The sequence below is a fragment of the Cyprinus carpio genome, chromosome B15 (genome assembly GCF_018340385.1).
Source record: "Cyprinus carpio isolate SPL01 chromosome B15, ASM1834038v1, whole genome shotgun sequence".
NCBI classification, from domain to species: domain Eukaryota; kingdom Metazoa; phylum Chordata; class Actinopteri; order Cypriniformes; family Cyprinidae; genus Cyprinus; species Cyprinus carpio.
Window position 1 is genome coordinate 20,713,154 of NC_056611.1, and position 17,116 is coordinate 20,730,269.

The window sequence follows — 17,116 nt, forward strand, 5'->3', positions numbered from 1 at the left end:
TGAAGAAAAAAAAAACTTTATTGTTTTTAAACATGAATACAGGTTGATAGATATTAAAGTTCACAGTAATAAAAGACCACAGATGGATCACTACGGTCACCGTGACTTAAATGTCAACAGAGACAGAGATATTTATACACTGTAAAAAAAAAAAAAAAAAAATGTGTCATTGTAATCAGTAACAGTACCATTTATTTCACTATTTTGAAAAAATAAAATGGGCCAGCTTTTCTTAACATAATTCATGTTATTTTGGAGAGAGATATACAGTATAAGGTATAATTAGAACATTTTTATGCTGTTCATTTGTGTTATAATTGATTCGTTTAAACATACATCAAGAGTGATAAGAGTTTCAAGATGGCTATATAGAAATAAGCAACTATTTACTGTAATACCATATACATGATAACATACTACATAAGGAAGACAAAATACCAAAAAGGGTATTATGTTAATTCAAAAAAGCAAAAATCACAGTGCTGTTCATGTTTACGGTGAGCCATTTTTCTGTATTTGAAAGCAATTTTACTTTTCAACAATTAGCAATGCTTTCCCTTATCTTTCTTTTAAAAGTGATTTAAAAATGCAACATCACAGATTCCTGTTAAGCCTGCACTAAAGTCAGCTGCAGATCTCCGGAAATCTCCAAAATATCAATGTCATTCAGCTTTGTGTAGCGATGTTTGTAAGTGTGTGCTTGTTCGCCGTTGACAAACACATTGTAATGATAGGGATTGCAGGAGATGTTGACCTGCAACACACATGAGTAATATTATTTTTAACTCACAATGAAAGCATCAATATAGTAATACATGTTCATGGATGTAAGTGTGCCTACCTGGAAAGGTTGTCCTTTGTGAAACGGCAAGCTTCCGGACCGTTCCTCTGTACCCCACTGCTCCATCTGATTGGTGTTGAGCACAACCACTCTCTCATCGAAACGAGGATTATAGTGCAATGCAATCCCATCTCTGTAGCGCAGGTTAAATATTATTCTAATGGAGGAAACAGAAGACTTACATCTTAAAATGAACAGATTTACATTTTTGTTTAAATATTAGCTATAATTAAAATAACTGTGTGAGTCTGTCATCTGATGTCTGACCTGTTAGCATTGTGATTGATAACTCCGTGGATGACAATGTTTTTGCCAGGGTGAAGTCCACCATTGATGACGGTTTTGTACGGGATAGTCTAAATGCGAGTCAAAATAAAAAGATATTTATAAACGAGTGACTTTAAAGTCATGTAAAACTTCAAATGTTTCAATAATGCAATTAAAATGTTTCAAATTAATAACACTGGTTTTATTAACAACATCTACAACTTGGTCTACTGATGAAACCTAAATAAGCTTATAGCAAAGGAATCTAAAATGAATTCAAATCATTTTAGGAAAACAGTTAATGGAGAAAAACTGCAGAACTATTGCAAAAAGATACGGACAGAAAGGTGAATGTCCTAGAGAGGCCATCAAAAGTCATGAACATATATTCATGCAAAATAAAATAAATAAAACTTTCAAGTTTCAAGAAGCTTGACAGATACCCACAAAATACTAGTTATATCTGTAAAAATAGGTTAAAAACTTATGAAGTGTCACACTGAAAGCACAGATTCTCATATTTATCTGAATCTCTTCATGCATGACTTTCAGCTGTGTATGGTAATGTGATTTCTTGTGTAGAGTTGCTCTTACATAGTTAGGTGCAGATGGGTATGCTGGGAACTGTGGGTAGATAAACATGTTATTTTTATCATTTCCTCATACAGGACAAGCACAATGTGATCTCAAAACTGTTACTGAAAGATACAGGAGACTGCAAATGTCACGCTTGCTCAAACAACAGCAGCTTAGCGAGCACTTTCAACACATCAGAATGACACAAAATAAATGATTCATTATTAACAACATCACAAATAAGAACACTGTTAAACACAGATAACACTGAACAAAGGTTTTCTAAATGCTGACATGGTCAACCGACTAAAATGGGAAGTTGTGTGCATTGACACTTGGCAGAGGTGAAGTAGATGTCATCATTTTCTGGAACCGTAGTTGACACATTAACCCTATCACACCAAATGAGGAAAAACAAGTATATTGTCTTTCTTATAATTTCTTCCTCCAACCTTTCATGTACATTATGTTGCAGGCATTGTGTGGGCTTTGTAGAGCACCAATTAAATCATAATTTTGATCACCATAAAGGTGTCACATGACATATTTCATGATGTATTAAGCACTTACCCCACATCCTGGAGGAACAGCATACTGAGGCTGTAGATTAAAGGAACAGCAGTTGTTTATGACAGGAAAACTGCAATAATAATCGCGCTCCTTAATGTTGTTCAAACAGATTTTGCTCTCACCTGAAATCCTGTTTGAGGTGCAATATAACCCTGAAAAGATGATATACAAAATGCATTCAAAAGACATTGCAAAGCTATGCTTGCTATTATAAAGTGCTGTATCTGAGTTTTATCTCAAAAGTTAGATGCAGTATGAATTGATATCCATCTGTCTTACAGGTACATGGTGATAGTACTCACTGGAAAGGCTGGTTGTGGAGGTAAATAAGGCTGCAAAAAATAAAATAAAAAATGTTTATATGTCATATTACATTTAAAAATGTTATTTAAATAAACAGTTGGCCTAAAAGTATTCAGCCACCACACACACTGAATACTGCTTTAATTTGAGGAACTGCACTTGTGATTACTTAATACATTCATTACAAAAGACACTGGCACAGACAAAAGTCATTCCAAACTAGCTCAAAAGGGAAGTTATAGTCTGAGAATGTATTGAGAATGTCTAACAATGTATTTTAGTTCTCACCGCAGGATTCTGGAAGGCAATAGAGTTCAACTCCACCATTCCCTCCACCGAGATGGTGTTCACGTTAGTGTATGGAACACGGTGTCTATAGTCCATGAAGTGTCTCCCATTAGTAGATATCTAAAGAGAACCATCATAAAAGTCATAAATGAAAAGAGGTGAAATGCCTTTCAAATAATTAACTATTTATCGTTCTGCTGATTAAAAAGAAAGATGCCAATGGCTACTCTAAACTGCAAATCTGAGAGTGAATGTCCTTGTACCTTGTATTTGTCCTGCTCAACAAGGATCTGGAGGGTGAATGTTTGGCCTTGGGGAAAGGGAGATTCCTGTTTGCGCTCCTCTGAGCCCCAGACCCTGCTCTGGAAGGTGTTATGCACTACATACCCAGGGATCTCATAGCGTGGGTTAAAATGCAGAGCAATATCAGCCCCAGAATGAGAACCACACATAAGGTTCACATGAAATCTGCAGGACAAAAAGGAATGAGAAAGGAATGGGTAACAAGGAAAGTGTGATTGTATCGTCTCATCTCATTTCTGATCTGATATGTTCTAAAATAGTTGCAAGGCTCACGAAGTGACACCTGAATTGGTAAATAATTATTTACAAATTAAAATTGTACTACTAAAAAAAAAACATCAAGAGCACTTTTGCAGCGTTGGTTAAAGGGAAACAGCATATTGCTCAACACTCTTTGAAAATGAGAATAATGTTCTTGAAAACTATCATTAAACACTATTCCTCACCTGTTAGCCCCTGGTAAAACCCGTCCGCTTAAGATAATGCTCTTCCCCTCCTGCAGGCCTCCCTGGATTTGGCCACTGAATGGGATTCTCTGTGTTGATGTGAATAGTAATATGACACATAAGTACTCACCTAGCGTGCAGTCTGTATCTGCCCTGAGAAGCTAATACCCAAAAATTGAGGTAAATTATTAAAATGGCTTGTTTAATATACAAAATTAGGGCATGGATGTCTTTTGGAGAGCAGAGTTAGTTTTCACAAGCCAGCTGAGAAGGGCACACACATGTGTGTGGTTTCAAACTCCTAGTCATTAGATTAGAATAGCCTATGTGAAGTCCTCCAAACTTAAACTTCAATATCACCTCGGGGCATGGTGTCACATTTTGTAATATTTATTTATTTTGTATTTTTTTGACGTTTGTAGTTTTATAAATATTTTAGCGTTTCATAGACTACTAAAGGCATAATCCCAATGTGAAAATTTACGTGCCACACCATGTGACAACATGTGACACTAATGAACTGAACCTTTTTACTGAACGGTGAAAATGTTCATTTAGGCTAAAAAAAAAAAAAAAAAGAGAAAGCAAGGAGAGGAAAAAATTAAAAAAAGACACCATCCTAGGCTAGGGAACTTTTTAAAGGAGTTTTAACTTTAAATAGTGAAGTAGCTAACGCAGAAAAGAGGAAGTAAGACAAAGAAAATAACAAATAAAGGAGATATACTGATAAGCCATATGGTCCGTGTAACGCTTCACAATTCAAATTTCAGACCACATGGAGTAAATGCAAAAATGAATAAAATGACAAAAACAATCGCCATTTTCTTTCCTTTTTTCAATTTTACTTTTGCTAAATTGTGACTTCAGAAATGATAATTTGAATGAAAAAAATCTAAACAATTTTTCCATTTTTATTTTTTTTTTATCTTACAATTTGTGCTGTGGGCTGTACCATTAGCATGAGGGTGTGCCGCAGACTGTTTCACAAACACTTAAAGGGATACTCCACCCCAAAATGAAAAATTTGTCATTAATCACTTACCCCCATGTCATTCCAAACATGTAAAAGCTCCATTCGTCTTCAGAACACAATTTAAAGGGGTCCTATTATGCTCTTTTACAAGGTCTTGATTTTGTTTTGGGGGTGTACTAGAACATTTTGTTATACTAGGTTGTTCGAAAAACATATATTTTCCACGTATTTTACATTATTACAACACATCTCTCCCCAGTCTGGCATGAATGGCTGGAATAGTTCCTGTATCAAATGAAGGCCCGCCTTCAGAAATACGAAATGCGCTGTGATTGGTAAACTGCGCCAGTCTGTGCTGTGATTGGTTAGCTGGGCCAGTGTGTTTTGTGATTGACAGCACTCGGCGCCTGGTCGGGAAATGTCATGCCCCTTACCATAGCTGCCTGCTGTGAGCTTCAGTGTAAATATTGCGTCAAAATCAAATTAATTTGAGCACGATTTAAACCCGGATGATTGTAACCACTCTAAGCTCATAATAACACTCGTAATATCTGGTAATATCGTTGTGATATCACAAATCCTGGAAAAGATGCATTGTAGTCCAAACGAGTCATTCGTTGTAGTTTTTGAAAAGTGATTTCTCCTTTTGAATTGGACTTTGAGCATAGTAATTTTGCAGATCTTTTTTATGCTCAAACAGCAACATTACAGACTAACTAAAGTTGAAAAAGTGAAAAAGCATAATAGCACCCTTTTAAGATATTTTGGATGAAAACCTGGAGGCTTGAGACTGTCCCATAGACTATAGGAGACTGTTGACAAAGGAATTACTGAATAAAGTCATTATTTTTGTTTTCTTCGCTTACAAAAAGTGTTCCCGTCACTTCATATAACCCAGATTGTAGGTCTGATGGCAGATGGAGTATTCTGATGACAACTTTCATACCTTTTCTGAACCTCGAGACTGTTATTTATTTGGCAGTCTATGGGACAGTCTCAAGCCTCCAGGTTTTCATCCAAAATATCTTAAATTGTGTTCCGAAGACAAACTGAGCTTTTACGGGTTTGGAACGACATGTGAGAAAGTGATTAATGACAAAATGTTCATTTTGGGATGGAGTATCCCTTTAACATGGCTTAATGTATCCTACTAAAACAGTGACACTGGAGGACACACCTTACTAATAAACAAATAGGCTACTATTTACAGACAAGCAGAATAGCCCAGGACATGAAAGCAAATTGCGCTAAATTGCACGTTAAGTGTTTTGTGCCCCACTGAAAACCTAAAGAAAATACGTGGCTCAATGAACGAAGACAAGACGGTGGTATACATTAAAAGCACAAACTCTGTATATTTATTAATAAAATGTAGCCTATTAAAGCAGAAGAGAATATGAATGCTGCACGCTAAACTGTTGTCCTCCCATAGTCGTAATGGAAGAAGACGGTGTAAAAGTGCGGCTAAATTCGGTATACTACACCTCATTAATTTTGCCTACTGGGAAGCATGTGACCGGAATATGAACGCGACACGCAAAGTTAAGCGTTTTCCTCCCTTTGAAAACCATTATTAGAAAATGCTATGGTTTATGGCTTAATGCATTAAGACAGTAATTAAAAGAGCAAAGAATACATCTTATTACATCTTATTAGCAGAAGAGCCCAGAGTTTGAACGCAACGCGCAAGTTTCCCGTGAAGCGATTTCTGTCTACCATAACCATCGGGGGACATTCTAAAACGCATAACGTGGCTTAATGCATTAACACAGTGTTTTTAAAGGACCAAATTCAGTAAACACACTATTAATAAAGCATATAATGTATAGACAAGCAGGCGAGTGTTTAATTACGCATTAAGCGATGTCCCTCCCAAGGAACCAAAGTCAATAAACATTATTAACATAGGATAAAGCTTTATTCATAAACACCAGTCACGAAAATCAGTCTACATATATCTCAGGGCAATGTTAGAACTGTGAAAGCTACATTTGAAAAACATTACAGCCTCCAGTAATTCGCTATGCTCGGCTGACTGCCACAGACTAGCGGGAAGTGGCAGCGGCATCAGCTGCCGCCGAGTTCGTAATTCGTGATAATGTTGTAGCCTGCTGAAAAACATATTATAGCCTAATTTCTTAAGTCACAATTTAATGAACTGAAAAAAAGGAGAGAAAATGGCAATTAATTTATGAAATGACTGAAAAAAAGAAGAAAAAAATGAATGTTTGGTTTCATTTTTGCATTTGCACTATATCTGAAAATTGAATTGTGAAGCTCATAGCTTATTATGACGCCATATGATCATTTTCGCAAATAATAATAATAATAATAATAATAATAATAATAATAATAATAATAATAAATAAATAAATAAATGATCAGTCACTTACCGGGTTGTAAAACGGTTGTTGCTGATAAAAAGCCATTCTATCAGTTCTTACTTTCCTGCAGCTTTAAGTGTGTAAGAGAGAACAAAAGGAAAGCGAGCAGTTTCAAACAGGAAAGATTTAAGAACCACCTACTACAGATGTCCGCTTTTCGATTGAAACACAAGTCAAGATCGAGTTCTCCAGAAGGCTTGGAACTTGGCCAATGCTCATTGGCTGTACATGGGCTTCTACGTTTTGCTTTTTCTAATGTTGATCAATGTGAACGTTTATTCACTGATCAATCCCAAACTGCTCTGTGAGGAGGAATGTTATATAGCCTGTAATATAATAGCAATACGTTAGCTACATAAAATAGACAGAGGATGGTCATTTTGGGGGAGAGAGTTAAAACAGAAGGTTACGTCTCACTAAGTGATAAATATTTAGGCTATTTTAGGAATATTTGTAGGCTATTTCCCGAATAATCGACACTCCAGAAGCGTTCTCCCATGAGAAGTGCAAAATACAGTCTGCTGTAGGGGACAGAGGGACTAATATCATTTTTCACGGATAATCATCCTCTTATTCATACTAAATATGTTAAAACATGGCATGTCAAGATGTCAACTATAACATGATTCTAAAATGACTTGCGTTGCATGCCCAAACTAAATATCTTGTAATTTTGAATTTACCCAAACCGCCTAGGAAAATCACGTAGATCGTCTTAACTCTTTGTAGCCTACTATTTTCCAGGAAAAGTAATTTTATGGCAGACTTTCAGGAAACGTTCTGCCAAACCAGATTACCAGGGGCACGTTCAAGCTCACACCGGTGCGCAACGTTTTGCTACGTTTTCCGGGTTGAACGACACGTTTCCTGGAAACGGTGTGCAACGGGTTTGAGATGCGTTTTCTCTTGTTTGGTGGGTGTGTCAGAAATGTCGGCCCAATCAGCGGCAGCATGTATATAAACCACGCGGTATTAAAGAGACACCTCGCACAATGGGTCCTAGTAAAGTAGTTTACAAATGTGTCCGCTGCAGCTCGGTATATGCAACAATTGAAGACAGTAAAAATAGCATATCACCATGATGATGTAGTTGTTTATATTTTTAACTTCATTGCAAGGCAAGTTTATTTATATACCAAATTTCATACACAGTGGTAATGAAGTGCTTTACAAAAAATGAGAATGATAATTAATAAAGGTATTTAAAAATTAAGAACTAGAAATAAAATAATTTAAATTAGAATTGATTAGCTACCAGGAGATAAAATAGATGTGTTTTCAGTCAGAATTTGGTAAGATGTGTGCTTTCATTCTGGACGGCAAGGGCAGTGACTGTAACATCGAGGGTACTTTGCAGTATTAAACAAGTATTTATATCAATATCATCAGGCTCCGAAAATTCTTCAAAAAGAACACAGAGAATGGCCTTCTCAGCTGCCATAGTTGCAACGCTTGCGTCATCACAACAGGGTGTTCAACACGCCACCGTTTCCGTTTAAAAAACGTTTTGCAACTTTTTGTCGGGGCTGAACGCAGCCCAGCTGTTTTGTAACATTTTTGTACAACCCAGAGCCATAAAATAATGCGGTGTCAGAGAAAATGTTTAATGCTGTACAGTAAAGGAGCAGTCAATGTGTGGAATTTTTCTTGTACAGAAAACAGTTTTGGAATTTAATAACCGTAGACAGATGTAAATAATAGGCTACTACAAATACTATAGCCTTAGTACACAGACTAAGGATTTTCTTTAACATTTTTTTCTGATACATAAAACTCCTGGAAGCATGTTAAACTACACAACATTAACAACTAAGAGTATGTTTGTTTTTGAACAGGGTGAATTTGCGGAAAAAATATCTGTCAAATTACTAAAGTACTAAATAGGCTAGTACTAAATAAAAAAGTAGCTTATACTAAATTAAAGACAAAATGCAATTTCTGATTTCAAATAAGAAAAACATCTTACAGATTGTATATATACATAATATGTAAAACTCTAGATAAGATTAGAAGTAGCCTAGATTATATAGACCTACCCCTGGTTTCACAGACAAGGCTTAAATCTAGTCCCAGAGTAAAATGCATGTTTGAGCTGTCTCAACTAATGATATCTTGCTCTGACATATCATAAAATATGTCAGTGCCATTGTTCTGTCTCAAGATACACAGATGTAACATTTTTTTTTAAAAAAGCCGCTTCAATATCTTAATTTAACTAAGGCCTAGTCCTGTTTTAAGCTTAGCCCTGGCTGTGAAACCAGACTATAATGTACTATAATCTCGCTCTCTTTCATGAAATGGAAAAAAAAAAATATTTCAAATGTTTTATTTGTTTATTCCTGCGAGGATAAAATTACACTTTGTTTACAGACAAGTGGCTATAAGCTTTACAAAAATATGAATTCATAATTACATAACATTAAAACCACAATCTCATTCTAGAAATGTACAATTTGTGTTCGACACGCTTTGTATATAAAGAGCTGTACAACAGGCGTAAAGTACCTTTTCAAAAAATTTCAATGGAAACATATAACATTTTGTACAAATAAAATAAGAAATCTTAGCTGTACAATAAATAAAACAATAGTTCTCTTTTCAAATTCCTTTAAGTTGTCATGGGAACAGTCACTGCCATCTTCACCATCCTCTCATTGTTCATAACACCACAAATAAACCACTCAAAACTCTGCATGCACACTCTCACACACTTTCTCTCACACACACGCACAAATTAAAACAAGAGGTATAAGATATTAAAAGTTCCTGAACATCATCCTGCGGGGTCAAAATATTTTTCATTCTTTATGATATTAAAAATACCTCATCAGGATCCTTATTTTTGAGGCTCTTTATCCATCCTGGAAGGGCTCAGTAGGTCAGATTAGCATCCGGTAAATGATTATTCATGTAAATCTTAATATTGAGCAAATACATGGAATATGGAAGTCACTTTTTTTTTAGGGTACAGGAAATTTTGTAGACTGTAAAAGCTGAAGGTCTATCCTCAAAAGAGCATGGAAATCACATTCCATTCATCTGACGGCACACGAGGAATTTGAAACAGCAAAACGTGGCAATATCTGCTAACTCAATAAATCTGCTGAAAGCCTATCAGCATATTTTCCATTTACAAAGTTCAGCTGAAATGGCTTTGCTCAGTGTTAGAACAGGCAACAGTTCAAAAGTTGCCAAAGATGGGGCTACTATAAGAAAAGCATCACAAAAGTGAACATTCTAAAAATTACTCAGTTGTTTTCTTTAAATGCAGTAGCCATGCTAATGTTAACAGCAGCTGTGGACAAACTGTCGTATTTGTAGACATAGGGACAACGAGAGCGGAGGCCTGGACTGCAGTGCTCACGCAGACAGTGGTGATGCCATGCACTGAACATTCAGCCAATCAGAGAACAGAAGGAAGGAAAATACAGAGGAGAATATAAAGTGACATGGAAATATGATGATTTGGAAGAAGTCGGTGGTAAGAAGAAAGGTTGAGACATCAAGATGGAGACAGGAACGGCAGATGACAGAGAGGGGATCACAAGTTTGGCCCATTCCCAGTGCGGAGAGAAACCCACAAGAAAAACAGCAGAGACAACACACAAAAATATTAAAAAGAAAAATACAAAAGGGATTCAGGGATTTCAACTGCTTGTACTGATAAATAATAATAATAATAAATCATTTTATATTATATAATGTATTACATTATATAATAATATATTATATCATTATTGTCACTGATATTATTTAAATTTTTATAAATTCAGATTACACTCTTTTAACCACAGTCTAACCATCGTTTTTAAATGTACAAGGTGAATTACTGACCACAGGCCAGATATCTGGGCATATAAACATATTCAAAGTGTAACAGGTTAAATCAATAAGCACCTTCCCCCTGATCCAATCCTATTATCTGCTTCTATATAGTAAATAATAAACGATAAGTCACACAAATCTTCACACATCTGCAAACCAGACCATTCATTCATATAACGGGCAAAAACTTTGGTAGCAGAAAAATGCGCACAAACATACACTGTCACTTATTGATATTTTCCGCACCATATGATATCAGGTTTGACCAAATATATAATGGTTGATTCCATGCACAGCATCCTTCTGACTCACAATAAACTAAAAATCCAATGGTGTAAAATTAAGTAGGCTCAGAATAGAGACAAAAACAATGCACAGGTCGGCTCCAAACGATCAGTTAGTTTTCATGCTCCCTAAACTACACCCCAAAAAAAGGGGGATCTACTGCATGCTAGCGTTCCAGACTAGGATACATACTCCTCAGACTTCCAGAAGTGCCCGGGATGTGAGAGTCTGCGATTGAGCTTCGGCAGCTTCTCTAGTAAGTCTGACAGCTGAGTGAATGTGGGTCTGTCCTCAACCTTAAAGGACCAGCAGGCTGACAAGATCTCCTGCAGTGCGAATACAGTGACCATGTTAATATTATATTGTGTATATGTAATTATTTTTAAATATATATATATATATATTCCAGGGCTGGACTTACCGTAACCTCCTTGCCCAAGCTTGTACCCTTCTGGGTCAGTAACGTTCTGATGCCTTCTCCACTTCCCAGCTGATAGATCAAAACTTCAGTCGGTTGGTTAACGATAGGCCATTCTTTAGCCTGGAGTTCATACCAGATAGTGCTGAGACAGAAACATTTAGAGTCAACTGATCAACTTCAGTGTTGGTTTGCAAAATATTATAATTTGATTTTGATAAAGCCTTTACAATGAAGCACCAATCCGATTATTTTTAAGCAGAAATGAAACATTACTACCGAAACCAAATGTTTGCATAAGAGGCCCTGTATATGTGATGCAGATGTGGGAAAAGAGATTTGGTTTTTTACCCAAATGCATAAACATCAGCAGCTTTTGAAAAGGGCAAACAGTCTTCTTGGTTTCCTGGTCCCATCTTTTGCACAACCTCTGGAGCCAGGTAATAGATCCAACCTCGTGGAAGCTTCAGTTCATTTTCCCGCCTACAAACAAACGCATATGATAATGAAGTTCTTAACAAAGCATACTGTATAACAAGGCTATTTTAGTTTTCTACCACTGGGGTAAATGACATACACCCTACCTGTCCTCCTGGACAACTCCAGACATCCCAAACAGACCGAAATCGGTGATGACCACTTTGTTTGAATCGTAAAAAACATTCTTAGACTTTAAATCTTTGTGCACTATTCCCTTTGCATGGAGGTAACCCATTCCCTGCAAAAGATAAAAGACACAAAACAAAACCATTATTAATGTGATTTGAGTTAAAGAAGCAAAATTTATGATATAATGGTCAGATTTTTTTTAGCTGTATTACATTTTGATGAAACACTACAAAGACATTTTTTGGATAATAACATGCACTGATAAATCACTCAAAATAAAGCCAAGAACATGTATTATATGTGATGCTTCATACCTTTACAATTTCCTGAGCGATTTGTCTTATCTTGTTGATGTCAAGTTTAGAATCCCTGACAACCGAGTAGAGCGTCCGTCCTTTACAAAAGCTGCATCAGGACCATAATACATAAACACATTACAATCAAAACACAAATGCTCCTATATATTATAACATACTACACATTCAAAACACACACACTACCATTCAAAGGTTCAGAGCAAGTTTTTTAATGTCTCTAATGTCTAAATATATCTAATGCTCACCAAGGATGCATTTATTTGATTAAAACTACAGTAAAAACAATAATATTGTGAAATACTACACTTTCAAATAACTTTTCTGTTGTAATAAACTTTATAATGCAATTCATTTCCGTAATGAGAAAGCTGAATTTTTAGCAGTCAAATTCTCCACTCTTCAGTGTTACATGATCCTTCAGAAATCATTCTTAAATGCTTATTTGGTGCTCAAGAAGCATTTATGATTATTAACAGCTGTGCTGCTTAATATTTTTGTGGAAACAATGATACATTTTATTCAGGATGGTGAATAGAAAGAACAGCATTGATTTCAAACAGAAATCTTTTCTAAATGTCTTCACTGTCACTTTTATGAATTAAATGCTACCAATCTTGCTGAATAAAAATATTAATTTCTTTACATGAATGACACAACATTGAGAGAGCTGAGAGAGGTGTACCTGGTGATAATGGCCAGATGAGGCGGGTTCATGCAGGCCCCCATAAACAGCACCACGTTCTCGTGTCGCGTTTGCCGGTAGTTCATCACCTCCTTCTTGAACAGCTTTAGGTGCTCCTGGTTGTTACCATCAATCTCTAACAAGCGAACAGCCACCTCTCCATGCCAGCGGCCCCTGCACACCTTCCCCCAGCGGCCTTTACCGATCAGCTCTCCGAGCTCCAGCTGCTCAAAAGGAACATCCCACTCCTGCAGGTAAACGCTGGTCTGGCTGGCCTTACGGCTTATGTGGTCCTTCCAGTAGCCCCTGCAGTTGGGCAGGTCATCCACTTCATCTCCTTCACTTTCATCGTCCGAACCTTCCTGATCCTGACCGTCGTTCCCTTGCTGCTCCTCATCCTGAATGAGAAGAATAATAACCAATTTAGTCAATTCTAGGGCTAAATGTACACTCAAGGCCAAAAATATTGCCCCCTTGGTAAATATGATCAAAAAAGGCTGTGAAAATTCATCTGCATTGTTAATCCTTTTGGTCTTTTATTTAAAAAATTCACACAAATGTATCCTTTCATTGGATAATAAGAATTTAAAATGGAAGGAAATATCATTATGATATTTACCAATATTTTATAATATATACTATATGTTTCATATTCACATAATCCTAAATTAGTTTTACTTAGAAGTTTCAGAATTGTCGTTTAGTGGTCAGGGTCACTACCTTACATCAATGACCACACAAAATCATGTGACCACTACGGAAATGTTGCCACCAAATACTTTCAGTTCCTAGTTGCTCTGTGTGTGGACATGTTTCTTGCAGCACTCACCACAGCTTCCCTTTGGCCTGTTGAAGACTGGCTGACATTACCATCCAACTGATCGGTTTCTCTGCATGGAAGAGAGGACATACTAAACTTAGTGGTCATTTACTAATCACTTTTAAATAGTTATTATAACAATTTATGATATACAGTATGATCTAGACCATTTACCTAAGGATAGTTCACCCAAAAAGCAAAATTCTGTCATTTACTCACCATTATGCTATTCTGAAGCCATGTGATTTTTAATATGGATCCCAAATAAAAGAAATACCATATCATGGTTTGATATCAAATGTCTTGTCATTCACAAAAAACCTCATGAGAAACAACTTGACAGTCCACGTTTGAAATAAATGATATTTAGGTAGTGTTATTTTAGTGTAATATATATATATATATATATATATATATATATATGTATATATATATATATATTAGGGCTGTCAGTTTATTTCCTTAACTTAATTATTTAGTTATGAAAAAATAACACTATTAAAATATTTTAACGCAGTTAACGCACTGGCCCCGCCCCCAGACTTGTACATCATCTTACATGAGTTTGAACTTGCAGAAAATTTTCTCAAGAAGTCAACTGATTCATTCAAGATAAGGCAATAACCAAAAATGTGTGCTGTTCAACTACAGTTAAGAAACATGCAGAGTATTTATAATGTACCATGAGGAACCAAAATCAATGTATCTTGCATTTCAGTTGTCTGGGGTCAAAACATATCTAGAAATACTGCAGTAACAGTAATCGAAAGAAAAAGTTTTTACCCGGTGTTGCAACCTCCATCTGAATATGTGGAACTGGATATGTCTGTGAGAAAAAAGAGATTCTTGAGTCATACGTGACATTAAACTTTCAGTTTCCATGTAAAGGTGCGCCAAGTGTTTCTACTCCACTTAAAGTTTTGAAGTTGAAAGTAATTGCCATTCAAAGCTTCCTGAAATTTTAGGGTTTTTTTTAGGATTCCATGATGAATAGAAAGTCCAAAAAACACCATTTATATATAATATAGAATTTTTGGTAACTTAATTTATAAATGTTTTTGGGGAAAAAAAAAAATTAATATATATATATATATATTATATATATATATATATATATATATATATATATATATATATATATATATATATATATATATTAATCAGATTTCTGAACATAGTGTATATGCCAATGTTTAGAGATTTTAGAAATATTAATAGTGATGTATGCTAATAACTTGGTGCACCTTTAATATAATACAACTAAACAACTGAACATATCTTTTAGGTTCTCTATAAACAGCACAAGAGACAGAGAATTAAAAGCACATATACTGCAAAAAAAAAAAAAAAAAAAGCAATTCCCATAGATAACCACTAGAAGGCAACACACCACAGTATAAGCACTTCTAGCAATTTTATCTCAATTAGAGTTCACTACAGCTGAAGCTCTCAGGATTGGGAAACAGAGTTGAGTTGTCTCGAAACGTCAGTGATAACTCAACTAGGAACTCAGACACCACACCTGAAGAGTAAATAACAGAGTTTTGTGGTGTGATGGATTGTTAACTCACCAGGGAAGACAAACTGTTTTCTATGCTGAAAGTAGCAGGCAGCTATTGAGTTGGACAAATAGACAAACGTCCACAAGGAAAAGAGAAAGACCCGGTTAAACAGCTTGCTTGTTATGCGTCAGCGAGAGTTACTTAAGCAGATATTAGTAGGTTAGTGTGCATTTATTGAAGAGGTTATTTCTGAGCATTGGAAACAAGAAAAGAGTGCTTAATAATGCTGTGCTTCAAAAAGAGTGACATTCTGTAGTGCAGAGGTTTAAATGGGTTTTACATGCGGATGGCAAATAAGATCCTGGTGTATTGATCTAAACAAGACTAACCTGGGAAGTGAAACCGACTGTCAAGGTGACCCTTAGGGGAGGGGTTGGGTGGTGGGGTAGCGCTTGGGGGGTTGCTCTGACCGAAGGGGGCAGGTGAGGAGGGGGTGGAGGAGGTGGTGGAGGAGGGGTTACTACTGGAGTCCAGGTGACTCAGTGATGGAGGGTGGTCCTGAAGGGAGGACACATATCTTAAAAAACTTTTTCCAAACAACAACCAAATGAGGTGCAAACATGGATGTTTGAATCAATTAAGACATTTTATAAAATAGGATTTCAATAACAAATCTTATAGGTAGTCACTAGCATCATAAAATAAAATTGTAAAAATAAATATAAAGATATAAAAATAATGTATTTTAAAAAAAAAGTATAATATATAGATGGATGTTTGAAACAAGTATGCCATAATATAAAATAGTGTTTCAATTAATCCTATGGGTACTCACAAGCATATCTAAATAAAAGTGGAAAAAAATTAAATGAAATAACATTTATTTTTAAATTATAATTTTATTTATATGATATGATTTATTATTTATTTACTTTATATAATATTAAAAATATTAATAATTACTATGTAACATAAAAATCTTACAATATTTTAACTATAATTACATACTTCATTGGCAATCATCAGCATCACAAAATGGAATTGCAAAATAAATTAAAAAAATAATTTACCTAAATTATTATCATTAATACTACAACTACTACTACTAACAATAATAATAATAAATTAGTATATAGGGTATAAAAATTATATTATAAACAGTTATGCCAAATTATAAAACAGCATTTCAAATCTTATGGATTGTAACAAACATTACCAAATGGACTTGCAAAATTAAATAAATAATTAAAAAATTATAAAAAATAAAATAATTAATTAAAATACTATATCATATAATTTATAATTTATTCACTTAAAATAGTAATAATAATAATAATAATAATGTTAGTTCCTAACACATATATAAATATATAATATTAATTTAGTATGGTGTGACTTTCAACTTCCTTGTTTGTGTGGTTTGCTACATGCCTTTTTGTTTATTGCCTTCGGTAATGTTCCATATTGCTGAGACTCTGCCGGTCGCTCCACCTGGTTATTGATACCTGACGGTACTGACTCTGTTCTTCTGATATTGTTTGGAACTGAAAAAAAAAAAAAGAACTTTAGATCATCTGCAAAGCTGTCTGAAGATACAGTATACTACATCTTGTACAAAAAAAAAAATCTTACATTGTGCAAATGAAATCCTGCACTTAGGGGCCTCTTTGGTACATTTATTGTGGCACTTCACCCTAAAACAGATGA

General features: G+C 35.2%; 2 protein-coding genes across 6 annotated transcripts in view; both read right to left on the reverse strand.

The window, feature by feature from the left end:
* On the reverse strand, nt 1–7,118 carry LOC109103103 (galectin-9-like). 2 transcript variants are annotated; one of them, XM_042739736.1, is made up of 11 exons: nt 6,961–7,118; nt 3,595–3,683; nt 3,109–3,313; nt 2,846–2,965; nt 2,557–2,586; nt 2,377–2,406; nt 2,255–2,284; nt 1,703–1,732; nt 1,109–1,197; nt 842–998; nt 1–754 (listed from the first exon to the last, which is right to left on the reverse strand). In XM_042739736.1, exons 1-11 carry the CDS (start codon nt 6,994–6,996, stop codon nt 608–610), a joined length of 963 nt encoding a protein of 320 aa, XP_042595670.1. In that variant the 5' UTR covers nt 6,997–7,118; the 3' UTR covers nt 1–607. The 2 variants fall into 2 exon arrangements, with proteins under 2 accessions (XP_042595670.1, XP_042595669.1); XM_042739735.1 differs by having other exon boundaries at nt 3,595–3,755; nt 6,961–7,114.
* Nucleotides 7,119–9,265: 2,147 nt separating this feature from the next.
* Nucleotides 9,266–17,116, reverse strand: part of LOC109103098 (kinase suppressor of Ras 1-like) — a 34,789-nt gene continuing 26,938 nt past the window's right edge. For 3 of the 4 annotated variants that reach the window (XM_042739737.1, XM_042739740.1, XM_042739739.1), the window contains 13 exons: nt 17,042–17,103; nt 16,841–16,953; nt 15,799–15,967; nt 15,479–15,520; nt 14,691–14,733; nt 13,917–13,977; nt 13,088–13,485; nt 12,403–12,493; nt 12,064–12,197; nt 11,831–11,962; nt 11,483–11,624; nt 11,254–11,387; nt 9,266–10,338 (listed from right to left, as the gene is read on the reverse strand). In XM_042739737.1, coding sequence (XP_042595671.1) covers nt 10,200–10,338; nt 11,254–11,387; nt 11,483–11,624; nt 11,831–11,962; nt 12,064–12,197; nt 12,403–12,493; nt 13,088–13,485; nt 13,917–13,977; nt 14,691–14,733; nt 15,479–15,520; nt 15,799–15,967; nt 16,841–16,953; nt 17,042–17,103 — 1,660 coding nt within the window. In that variant the 3' untranslated portion in view covers nt 9,266–10,199. The remainder of the gene's footprint in view (nt 10,339–11,253; nt 11,388–11,482; nt 11,625–11,830; nt 11,963–12,063; nt 12,198–12,402; nt 12,494–13,087; nt 13,486–13,916; nt 13,978–14,690; nt 14,734–15,478; nt 15,521–15,798; nt 15,968–16,840; nt 16,954–17,041; nt 17,104–17,116) is intronic. The other variant, XM_042739738.1, reaches the window with a different exon arrangement.

What these genes read in the sequence shown, in the direction of transcription:
- LOC109103103 (XM_042739735.1), bottom strand. Translation starts at nt 6,996, where the DNA reads ATGGCTTTTTATCAGCAACAACCGTTTTACAACCCG. An exon ending in CTCCACAACCAGCCTTTCCA is followed by an intron (nt 2,407 to 2,556) that starts GTGAGTACTATC and finishes TCATCTTTTCAG; the next exon opens with GGTTATATTGCACCTCAAAC. An exon ending in ACCCATCTGCACCTAACTAT is followed by an intron (nt 1,198 to 1,702) that starts GTAAGAGCAACT and finishes ACTCGCATTTAG; the next exon opens with ACTATCCCGTACAAAACCGT.